The sequence below is a fragment of the Telopea speciosissima genome, chromosome 1 (genome assembly GCF_018873765.1).
Source record: "Telopea speciosissima isolate NSW1024214 ecotype Mountain lineage chromosome 1, Tspe_v1, whole genome shotgun sequence".
Taxonomy (NCBI): domain Eukaryota; kingdom Viridiplantae; phylum Streptophyta; class Magnoliopsida; order Proteales; family Proteaceae; genus Telopea; species Telopea speciosissima.
Window position 1 is genome coordinate 86,992,877 of NC_057916.1, and position 12,756 is coordinate 87,005,632.

The window sequence follows — 12,756 nt, forward strand, 5'->3', positions numbered from 1 at the left end:
ATTGAAAGTCCCAAGAGACTATCTACAAACAATTTCATTTATTTGTCATTTGGGCCTGGCTAATAGTATTGTAGTCCAATAGTAGTCTGAAGCATCTGTTTGAATAATCATAAAATCATCTTCTTTCGGAAGCCTTAGTTTAGGTAAGTTTTTAAAGATTTCTTTAATTTGGGCAATTTTAAATTCATCTTCTCTAGCCCATTTCCATTTATATCTTTTCTTAAGTTTTATTCCTAAAGTTGGTCTAATCTCCACTAATCTAGGAATAAAATTTCCTATATAATTCAAACATCCTAAAAAATTTTATAACTATTTTACATCACTAATTTTATTTTTAAATTCTCTATTTTGTTTTCTAGAACATGAGGTTTTAATTATACTATTCCATGTTCTTTTATATTGCTAGCTAGTTTTCTAAGATGATCGATCTCTATGTTCTTCTATAATGTTGCTAAAATGCATGTTGTAGTCACTATGCAGACTAAAAACATTATTCATTAGTCTTAGGATTCGGGTAGAATTCATCCTTAAAGGTTAATTTTTAAGGATGAGTTCTACATAAGTTCATGGCATCCCAATACATTCTTGAGACTGAACGACAATACTAACTATCCATACTGATATTTATTGTTAATATTAAAGGTTGTATACTCTATACTATTTTCTACCATTCTAATATGCCAATAACCTGATTTAAAACCAAACTTACTAAACCACTTACTTTCAACTACTTTTTCTATTACTCTATATGTTTTTGGTATTATATAGCCATCAAACTTAGTATTATCATGTAATTCTTTATAATTAATTGTCATCCTGGCTTTTCCTCTAAGTAGCTCTGCATGGTTCCTAACTACGAATGTTGGACTATTGTGAGGGCTAGTATTGTCTCTAATTAATCCTACTTCTTTTAGCTCCATTTTCTTAATAATCTTCTTTGATTAACTAGCATTTCATGTGAGGGGGGCATAGGATGAAATTTACAAATTGGCATTGGTGGGGTACCCTTTTTTTTTCTTTTTTTTTTTTTTGTAAGAAAGTAATAGGACAATCTAAAGAGGAAGTGTCTACATGTCACACCTGCTTGTGTATTTAGAACTCTACACCTTTATTCAACTGCCTCTTGTCTTAATACAGTTTTTTTTTTTAAATCTTATCCACTCAAGTGCAGTGCATTGCCCAGCGCATCTCACTTGATAATCTAACTATATGCACCCAATACTTGAGAAGATAAAAGACGTCACTACCCATATTTCAATGATTGGATTCTCAAGTGTGGTGCACTACCTCCTAGTGCACCACACTTGAGAGGATAAAAACCATTTTTTTAAGGGAAAATGTTCTCTACACTAGAGGTGCAGGATGTGCCCAGACACATGGTGGTTGGGTGAAATGACCGCCCCGATCCCTAAATCACCGAAATGATCGCCCTATCCCGTCCAATGTGTTTGGGCGTAGCCTGCTGCCGATGTGCTCTCGGGTAGAGAACATCACCCCTTTTTTTACTAATAGTAAATCTAATATTCGCATAAACAAGAATTAAACATAGCATTAAAATGATTTTAAGTTTTTGCAACCCCCTTTTATTGAATCCAGACACAGGATTGCCTATAAACAACCGCCTTAACCCCACTCAGGCAAAGTGCTCGGGCAGGGGTAAGGTGAACTTTGCGCGTGACCCTGTGTCTGCGCTGCGCAGCACAGACCGGACGGGCAATTGCACCGTAGAGGATCCAAATTCCCTTTTACTATTTAGTCGCCCATACCAATACCAATACGTATCAACGGTTAAGAAGTGTCGTTGTAAGAACCGGGTTCAAAGAAAAAAAGAAATATAGTTCTAGAATCTGCTCCAGTCTTCAACTGAGTTCGTGCGTGGATCAGAAGTCAGAACTGGCATCTGCGCGCGTTATTCGTTTATTATTCGTTTGGGACCTCACTTCCAGCCTATCTCATCGTCGTCGTCTTCTTCTTCTTCTTGTCATCATGTTAATAATTTGGTTTAGGGCACTTCTGAATTCTGTTCCCGTCCAGTTTTCGAGCCGTGTCCTGTACTCCTCTGCATTGTCTCTCTCCGTCTGAGATGCTACTTCAATCAGTGCAGGGAAGCGGGCATTCCTCATGGAATCCATTCCCATAAATCCCTCATTTCAGGTCTCTGTTCACGATCGCCTAAGCCCTATACTTGTTCCTTTCAACACCATTTCTGTAGCATTATTCAAGTTCAACAAATTTAAGAATCCAAAGACCCGTAAGATATCTGCTTCATATAGACCTCAATCGAGTCTCACCAACGTCCCGAAGAACAGTTGCCGAAACTACGGTCTACCCGTTGGTCCTTTTTGGGGTTTCCTCCCTTTTCTGCAGCGCATCAAAGGTTTGGCTACGTTGGTGGAGAAATGGGTTTCCTATGTGAAAGGATTTGGGCAACCGGAGAGATTGCCAGAGGGATGGGACGGCGAGTACTTGCAGTGTGGAGGGATCGGAATGGCTCTTATGAGCTTGACATCCACGGCGAAGCTTCGTATCAGACCGTTCGTGGCCACGCTAGCGGCTAATCCGACTTTTGTATCGGGTCTTCTGGCTTGGGTGATGGCTCAGTCGACGAAGGTGTTCTTGAATTACTCCGTGGAGAGGAAATGGGATTTCAGGCTTCTTTGTGCTTCTGGTGGGATGCCTTCGTCCCACTCTGCCTTGTGTACGGCTTTGACAACTTCGGTGGGACTCTGTCATGGGGGGGCGGATTCGCTTTTCCCTGTTTGTTTGGGGTTCAGTCTCGTTGTCATGTATGATGCAGTTGGAGTTCGTCGACACGCAGGGATGCAAGCAGAGGTAATGTCTTCCTGCTTAATGTTGTGATTGTTAATTCTTGATTTTGATTTTTATTGAAGTCTAGACCATTTACTGTACTGATTTAAACTTAAGTGAGAACTGGAAATAAGGTTAGTGCTCAAGTTATTGGAGCCAGATTGGATGTGTTTTGGGGTTAGGTTGCAGAAAGGAAGAGTTCTGGTGAGACCAAAAGGAACAGGGAAAGAAAGAGAAGAAAAGAAAAAAACTGAATGATGTATATAGAGCCTTCATTGTTTTACATTGGATTTGTCTTGTTCAAGCTGACAGAAGCAATATTACCGAGCCTGGAGAAGCAACATCACAAGGAATACAAAGGAAAATGATGGGCTGGGTTGGCACAGAAAGTTTCTACTACCGAGCCTGGATAAATAGAAAAATGCTCTGGAATAGGGGTGGTAGTGGGAAGAAAAGCTGGACTGGAGTCTTTAGAAGCTAAAAGTTTACTTAAATCTTGCTTGTCCATTGGTACTTTTGTGGGTGAACCATGGCACAACGGTTAAGTTGTGCTATTGCAACCTGTTGGTTGTGGGTTCAAAACTTGGAAACAGCCTCTCCTGCGAAGCAGGGGTTAAGGCTGTATACATTTGTCCCTCCCAGACCTTGCAGTAGCAGGAGCCTTATGCACTAGGACGCTCTTTTTTGTCCATTGATCTGCAACAAGAAAAAGGTTCTACATTGATTTAAGTGAAGCTGGTACAGACAAACCTGGTCAGAAAGGTATGATCCAATTTAGTAGATTCTCGAATCTCATGGTGGTTGCCCCCGATAACTCTTTGATTCTTCTTCTTCTAGGTTTTCCATTTTATTACATGAGGAAGCATTCTCCAAATTTTATACCCTTAAACTTCAATTATATTTACCTCATGAGTAAACAGCAGTTTTATATCCTTTGGCAGAAGCGTGCTTTTTACATTAAAGAGTGAGATGAGAAAAGAGAGAGAGTCAACATAATGTAGTCCTAGATAGGTAGGAGACCTACTTGGAGCCAGACAACCAGGACCTGTTGAGCTGCTGGTTCGGTGGGGACAAAATTGAGATTTTGGGTCAATTTTAGGGCTAGGGTTAGGATAATGGAGGTGTGTCTTATATGGTAAAGCTAGGCAGGTGTAGGGGAGTCTAATGAACTAGGTTTTATGGGTTTTGGATGGGTAGAAGTAGGTTAGATGGATTTGGGCAGCTACTAGGGTTAGGGTTTTGAAAGGTGGAAGTTGATAGAATCTAGGGTTTATAATAACAGGAAATCAGGTGGTTGAATGGGATTAATAGTTAGGTCGAGTGTGGGTGGGATGGAGGGGAATATATATGCTGAAAGTTACTGCTAAATCAGATGGTTAAATCTGGAGTTATGGAGGTTTCCTAATAGAGATTGGAGAGCTGTAAAAGTGTAATTTCAGACAATCGGCTTGGTAGATGGTACTGAAATTTGGATCGAGTCTCTCTTAGGGTTTGAGGAAGATTCAATCAAAATTTTAGCAGGTTCTAATGGTTAGATTTGGCTGGGCAGAATTCTCGCAAAAATCACCTTACATGTGACCTTCTAGAAGGGAAGAAGAATAGTTGCAGGTTTTAGGGTTCTAATGCATCTATGGTATTAATGATGGATGAGGAAGGTAGTAAGGATTGAGTATTGGCAATGGGGATCGATGTGGGTGGGGTTAGAGGATTAGGAGAAGAAGGGAATGGTTGATGATATTAAAAACTTACTTGGAGTTGTAGGTCTTCAATGGCAGCAGCTTGAAGACAAATAGCAGATCGTCCCGGTCTACAAGACGTAAGGAGTCAACTAGAGATCCACGAGTCCCTAATAACAGATCCTCCGGTCTACAAGACGTAATGAGTCAACTGGAGATCCACCAGTCCCTTCACCTTGAAATGACTTACAAGGTAACACTCAACAGAGTAGGGCAGCAGTAGCAATGGCAGCAAGCAAGAGTCTTTTTTATTAATCATATTCGTGTTCAATACTTTGCCCCCTTACAACCTTATATAAAAGACTCAAAATTAGACTCCTGCACTAAAAAGAAAAGGTCTAACCCAATCCTTAACCTATTAGGTAACTTAAACTGACTAGAAAACTGAAATAGACTCAAAATAGAGTCCTAATCCAGCCCAACTAAACAATTAAAAGACAGACTATTAAAATCACTTAAATTGAACCACTGGTTCAAACTAGCTTTGGACCGGTTCAATTTAAAACATTAAAAGCATGAAAATAAAACTAAGTATAGGACTAAAACATCTAATCCCGTATGCAACCTAATTACCCATATTTTAGGCCCATAAAAGGGGCCTATTACATAGAAAACCCATGGGATCAAAGGCCCAACATGTATATAACCCAACCCTAGACTTATTCGGTTATTCCTAATAAAATAAGCCCATTTCAGTGATGAATCTGCATCACAACATGGTGAAAGGTAGAGAAAGAATAACATATGCTTGGCTGGTTTTCATGGCCCAATCATATCCCCAACTAAATTCAGGTAGTAGCTTTATATGATAGAGAGAGGGCCATGGATTCCTTTTATTCCTCTTACTTGTACCATTCAGTGGTAAGCAGAACCTCCTTTTTTGCCAGTTCTCAAAATTTAGTGCCCTATCGAAAGCCACCACCCAAGCCAGGACCCACACTCTTGGTTGACTCTAAATAGTTGGTCCATGGCCAGCTTCCATGAAACATAGTTGAGGCTAAGGCGCTCAAGGAAAGCATCACATTCCAGGTATATTTGCTATTTTTCCATATTCTAGGTTGTTTTCCACATTCCATGTAAGTTACCTTCATCTTTTTGGATCTTGAGGCTTTGAAACATAAAACAATAGGTTGCCTTAAGCATCAAGGCCTGTCTTGTTTGCCCAGGCAACGCCCAGACAACTGTAATCATGTTCTCCTGGTCCATTGTTATCGTTAGATCCTGGGACACTGATCCTTCGATTTAACTCTCCATTTGTTCTTCCGAACTCTGACCTCTCACAATTGTCCTCCTTATAAGCCATATGGGGTATAAATTCATGATAATTCTTCAGGGTACTTTTCTATATATTTGTCTGAAACTTATGTTAAAATATCCTCCTCCATAACAGCTTCCATAGCCACTGACTCATCAACCTTATTCATCAAGAGTACTGGCGCAATCCTCCAGCCCCCCAATTTCCTTATCCTATGCTCTCTTCCAACTTTCAAGATGGAAGCTCTGACAAGGTGTATTGGAATACTTAATAAATTTATAATTCAGATTATCTTTTCCCAGTTTACATTTGCCCCTCCCAGACCCTGCAGTAGTGGGAGCCTCATGCACTGGGACATTTCCCAGCTTACACTTTTTTTTTTTAATTATTTATCTCCAGACTAATAATACCCTCTCATCAATTTGCTTCTAATTAAGGCGATGCTTCACCCAAAATACAAGTATCTCCTTGCCAACTTAACATTCTTTTCACCATCATTTCTGATACCGCAAGAAGAGCTTCAGATTCACTTTCAGTTATGAAATGTGGTAGCTTTATAACCATTTGAACTGGGTTGAGAATTTCATTAAAAAAAAAACCTGGGTTGAGACTTGATTGATAGGCAGGCTCCCACCAGAGTTGGGACGCTTTCCCTTTCTATCATTATCAGTTTATACATTGTAGTAGCTCTTCAATTCTTACCAATTGGGATTTCAAAATAGATAAAAGGGAGATGAACAACTAAGGCCCCCAACATCCTTGCACATTGTTCCACCCACTCCACACACTCTCTGATTTGAATGTCGAAGTACTGTTCACGTGACACTGTTCACGTGAACAGTGATTTGGTTGATATGTGTATCTTCTATTTTCCTAGTTTTAGTTGGAGTCCTAGTTTCTAATGATGTCAGGTCCTAATTCTATTGTGAGTTGTTAGTCTTAGTTTCAGTTTGAGTTGTTAGTTCTAGTTCTTTTCCTATTGTAACTTAGAATCCTATCATGATTAGGAATTCCTAATCTGATTAGGAGTTCCCCTTTCTATTGTAATTTGAGATTATAAATACAAGCATTATGAGGGAGACTGATAAGTTTAACAGTTCTCTCCTCTTCCTCATCTTCTTCTCCTTCTCTCTTTTTCCCTCTCTAAAGTTACTGGTTACAGATCCTAGGTTTTCTACATGGTATCAAAGCTAGGCAACTAGTGACTGATTCTCTCCAAGATTGCCGTTTTGAGAGTCGTTTAGGGTTTCTTGTTTTTAGAAAGAAACCCTAGTTCATCGAAGAAGAAGAAGAACTAGGGTTTCGTACATTGAGTTGTTGATTTGATTTGCTCAGGTTCTGATATACCTTTTTGGAGATCTATTTTCTGCAGTGTGTTTTTTTGGAATTGATTGCTGTTCTGTTTGAAGATTCCTTGGAGATCGATCAAGGTTATTATTGGGGACAACTCTTTTTCCTGGCCAGTTTCAGATCTGGTTCTTGTTTGCTGCTGTTTTTATTTGAGGAGTTTTGTTCCTTGTTGGGTATATGATACACTGCTGCTACTACGATACCACTGCTACTGCCAGATTCAGTTGCAGGTTTTTTTTCTTCTCCATCTTGCAGGGGTTTCCAATCTGGTTTTTTGAAGAACAGACATCGGTTTGCTGAATTGATCTATTGGAACTTTTGTTTTTTGTTGCTTCCCCAACTCTTCCCTACGTTACCGTACCGTCGGTTCGAAGACGATTTCTCGGTTCGACTAGATCCTCTCCTCCTGAGAAGCAAGTGAACAGAGAAGAAGTTGTTCTTCGATTTCTGGTTTCCAGGGTTGATTATTGCTGTGGGAAATTTTATTTGGATCGATTCATCAATTGTCGCTATTGTTGTTTACTTCGATTGCGATCGAAGGTTTGTTTGTGGAATTAAATTCTGGTTTGCTGTTGAATCGATTTGATGCTGTGGTTGCTATCAGTTGATCTTGTTCGATTGCTAAAAGTTCTTCGTTTGTTGGCGGTTCCCCGATCTGGTTTGGATCGATTACTGCTAGGATTGAAGACGTGGTTGACAATAAGACTAACTAGTTTCCTGCTGGGCTGGTTGCAGTGTTTAGTGCTCTGGTTGTATGGTGTTTGCAACAGCTGTGGTTTTCCTCTTCCCTTTAGACTACTTCTCTTCCTTGTGAGATTTTGCTGGGTTGCCGCTGCATCCACGACTACCGCCCCTAGTTTCGTGAAGGTGACGATGGGGTCTCGAGGTTATTGATTTGGGCAGATCCTTTTTTTCCGCCTTTGCTGGTTTCGTCCTGAGCTTGAAACCGTGGTTGCATGAAGGTTTCAATCTCCCTGGTTTCTCTGTCGTAAGGTTGAAGACAACCTTCGTAAGTTGGTTTATTTTAAAACCTTATTTTATGAGTTCCAATAATACCCTTGTCTTTGTCTCTTATTCTCTTTTATCCATTTCTTACATTCCTTTCCTAGTTTACCCTTTCTACTAGGGAATTAAATTATTTTCCAATAACCCCTTGAAAATTTTGGTTATTTTACTCATTGCATCCCATTGCTTTTTGTTTACCAAAAAGCCCTTGCAAAATTCTGATTATTTACGGAACTGCCATTACTTTTTCATCCATTCCCCTATTTGCCTACCCAATTGACCCTTGAAAATTCTGGTTTATTACCAGTTTGCCCTTTGGCTTAGATTGTATTTCAAAGTGGATTTCCACCAAATTACAGCCATGCCATCCTTTTTCCAATTCCATTCCATTTCAATAATTCCCTTCATATCCCATACCTTTGGTATTTACCCATAACACCTTTGGAAACTTCTAGTAAATTACAATTTTGCCATTCCTTCCTTTTTTTCATACCCATAGCACCTTTGGAGAATTCTGGAAGTTTATACTTTTGCACTATCTCTGACATAATCTCCGTTATTTGTCCACGTGTACGACTACACCTGAGGGGGGGGATTATGTACAATACACCTGTAGACATTGTAGAACGCAAAACTTGCAGAAACATTGGTGCAAAACATAGAAGATTAGTTTTCTCCACCATTGCCATTGGGTATCCTTCGTTATTGGGTTGAGTTTGCTGTAAGGGGGAGATTGAAGTATTGAAGAGTATTGAAGATATTTGGTTGTTGCCTATTTGAGGACTTTCAGTTGGGTTGATACAGTGTTTTTCCGCTGCCTAATTCAGCTTGTTTCCGCTACTTGCTGCTCTAGTTATTTAACTTCAAAATTTTATGCCATTATGACAATCTGAGATTCATCATTGGTTAGCCATTGAAGATCGTAAAAAACTGCCTTTTTTTGGAAGAAATTCTAGTCCCGGTTTGCTGATCATGTCTGTCCAGGTTTTGAAGATCAATTATTTCAAGTTCTTGAAGGTTTATTTGGGAGCTACATTCATCTGTCAAGCTGGATTTTGCTGCAACTTAGTTTCTTCTCATTTTGTTCAAGTTGGGCATTGATACCTTGTATGCGCCAACTTGAGGGGGAGTGTTTGCATTATTATGGAGTTCTTTTTTTTCCTTTTAGTTCAAGTTGGATCTTCTTTCTTTACTTATTTGTATAATCCAACTTGAGGGGGAGTGTTGAAGTACTGTTCATGTGACACTGTTCACGTGAACAGTGATTTGGTTGATATGTGTATCTTCTATTTTCCTAGTCCTAGTTGGAGTCCTAGTTTCTAATTATGTCAAATCCTAATTCTACTGTGAGTTATTAGTCTTAGTTTCAGTTTGAGTTGTTAGTTCTAGTTCTTTTCCTATTGTAACTTAGAATCCTATCATGATTAGGAATTCCTAATCTGATTAGGAGTTCCCCTTTCTATTGTAATTTGAGATTATAAATACAAGCATTATGAGGGAGACTGATAAGTTTAACAGTTCTCTCCTCTTCCTCATCTTCTTCTCCTTCTCTTTCTCTCTTTTCTCCTCTCTAAAGTTACTGGTTACAGATCCTAGGTTTTCTACAGTAAGAAACCCTCTTTTGTTTTTTTTTTTTCCCTGCAATTTGACCCAAAGTTTCTATGACTCGAAGTTCCAGTATGGCCCCCCAACACTGCTGCTTGGTTGGCCTCCACACCCAAAAATGGGTTTCCGTAGCATATTGTAGTTTTGAGATCGTCAGAGCCTCATTCTTTACTTTGATGGTCATCCATCCTTCACTCATACAAGCCATCTAGTTAAGCAGTCTGCCACTATAAGGAAGAAGAAGGGAGTTATAAGGTCCCCTTGCCTAATTCGTCATGTGCTATTAAAATCATTTCTCATGTCCCTATCAATAATAAATGGAAAAGAGGCCATGGAGATATAAGCCCTGATCCATCTTTCTGACTCCTTGTTATACCCATAGCTTCAATTGCTTCTTTCTCCCCCCTCTAATGCAGGAGAATGTAGAAATCCTGTTAGTTTATAGGCCATAGAAACAACCTTACTCCATAAAATAGAACCAAATAAATTTCAACAAACAAAATCTTTCCATAATTAACGTACTTGCAGTCCACCTGATACAGACTCTCAAAGACAGAAAGGTTTCTGATGTAACTTTGCAGGAATAATGGATGTAAGCCGAACATTTCCTTGTATCCAGTTAGCAATACGAAGGTTAAGCTTATTGATTTTGTTTAATCAAATGGGCTGCAAGCACAGTAAACTACAATAGAATCAAGTTCCCCTTAGGACAGCACAAGAAAACCTCTAAACATTAAGAGAGATATACGTGAACAAATAACGTAGAAGAAGAGCAATAATTGGCACCTACTACAGTCTTCTGGGGTTCCATGTCACCTATTAGAAGAAATATTGAAATAAATAGTTGTCAAGGCCTCCCCTAGGCCCAAGGCCCTTCAGAATGGGTCAGGCCCTGCACTGACATAGTTTTGTACAAATTGGCCCCCACCTTGGTCTCCAAGGCCTTGCCTAGTTGTCGGCTTGATCGCCAAGGCCTTGCCTAGGTGTCCCCTTGGTCTCATTGGCTAGATTTTTACCTAGGCGGGCACCATTTTGGGTTTTTTTTTTTGTTAATAGCATGTGTGGTTGTCTGCTTTTATAACTGTACCAAGTTGCAGCTTATCATATGTTAAAGGGATTTTCTTATTGACACCTCTCAAGATGTCATATAATTTGTAACCTTATTTTTTTACCCTTTTACTATTACACACAAATTTTTACCATGAGGGTAAATATTGTCATTTCACATGCGTACTCGAAATATGTGCATGACAATGACACCTTTGGATAATGAGTAATGACATAAACCCTTTTATACCCTATCTTAAAAATTGTGCGTACTCTGAAAGAACTTTTGAGAATAAGACAAATGGCAATTAAAAGAAGGTGTTAAGTTCTAAAGACACCTATAGAGTTGTCCTTCAGGCACTCCCTATCTTAAAAGGGGTTAAAATTGAAAACAAATATAGATAAGCCCTAAAATTGTGGTAATTAGCAAAATGAATACTTCCCTTACCTTTTGGTGCTTGTTTTGATTGTAAGTGAATGGCAGCAGAAAATCCAAGTAGTCAAGCCCTAGTTGTTGGGGTAAGACTGTATTGAGTTAGGAGATGCTGAACTGTTATAGGTCAGGCTTGTGTCTTATACGCGTCAACCCATACTTGTCCGCAACATAGTAGAGTATGGGGAATTTGTTGTTTACCATACCTGTGTTTTGGTTATCAAAATTTAAGTTTTTATTCCACTGATCCATACTGCGATTTTGTATTCTCGATGCTCAAAAGAACAGTTGATCTGCACAGGTCCTTAATATGATCGTTGATGACTTGTTTAAAGGGCATCCTATCAGTCAAAGGAAGCTGAAGGTGCTTCTTGGTCACACCCCATTGCAAGTGCTTGCCGGAGCTCTTATAGGCATGTTGGTTGCTTGCCTCTGTTGTCAGGGTAGCTTGGTTGGTAGCTAGGTTGCTACCGCAGGTAATTTCACGAGATTTGTGTCAATTCTCTGAGACTCAAATTACACCTCCTGGTTCAATGTGATAATTCTGTTGAGCTCTGACTATAATTCTTTTTCTTGTCAAACAAAATAAATTTGACAAGATTGTCTTCTGAGCTCCATGTTTATGTAGATGATTGTGTGAGAGGGACCTACTGGTTTCTGCAGTTCCCTATGGTTCTGTTTGGTTGGACTGGAAATGGGGGATAGCAAATATGGAAAAATGAAGGAAAAGTACATTTGCTGAACTCCATGTTTATGTAGATGATTGTGGGAAAAGAATGGAAATCAGGGCATGCATTCATCCTCGGATCAAATGCCTCCCCAGTCCCCCCCCCCCCCCACCCCAAAAAAAAAAAAAAAACACACACACACACACAAACAAGGGAGGAAAAATGTTGATTTATCTCTCTTTTATATCCAACAAAAAATGGCCTAAGAGAATTGTTGATGTTTTGACTGGGTTCACTCATAGTCAGCTTTGATTGCAATAACACCATATTGTCTGGGGTCACCATATTTTTGTCTGGACTCTTCACTTAGGTATGGTCTAACAGCATCAGACACTGGGTCAGCCATTTGTTCTTATACGCTGGATAAACATGTTATGACCCAGAGTTTTTATTTCTTTACTTGTTATGGTTTGAAAAGAGGGGAAAAATATGACATTGGGAAGGTTGATAAGGGTATTGAGAAATCTGCAAGTTAAAGAATTATAAGAGAAAATTCCAAGAGGTGCAGTCTGAACAGAGAATTCTGATTTGGGTTTCAACTTGAGAAATTGTCAGCTAAGGGAATTGTACTTCTTCCTTTCAATGTACTACGCCTATGTAAGAAATATGCATCCCTCACACTTCCTTTTGATGAGACTAGTTGGGAGCCATGTGCAATATATTCTCAGCCACTACTCCACGCTGGAAGCGATGATAGCCAAAAGAGGGAAGTTGGAATGAGAAGCAAGTGGGAGAAGAAGGGTTGGGAAGAGGGGTTAGGATTTCCGTGAACTTGAATTCTTGAATTGA

General features: G+C 39.4%; 1 protein-coding gene across 1 annotated transcript; it reads left to right on the plus strand.

Annotated features, from left to right (window-relative positions):
- Nucleotides 1-2,002: 2,002 nt before the first annotated feature.
- Nucleotides 2,003-11,901, plus strand: LOC122661450. The gene is made up of 2 exons (XM_043856839.1): nt 2,003-2,832; nt 11,541-11,901. The coding sequence occupies exons 1-2, from the start codon at nt 2,122-2,124 to the stop codon at nt 11,700-11,702; spliced, it is 873 nt and encodes a 290-aa protein (XP_043712774.1). The 5' UTR covers nt 2,003-2,121; the 3' UTR covers nt 11,703-11,901.
- The last annotated feature ends 855 nt before the right edge of the window (nt 11,902-12,756 follow it).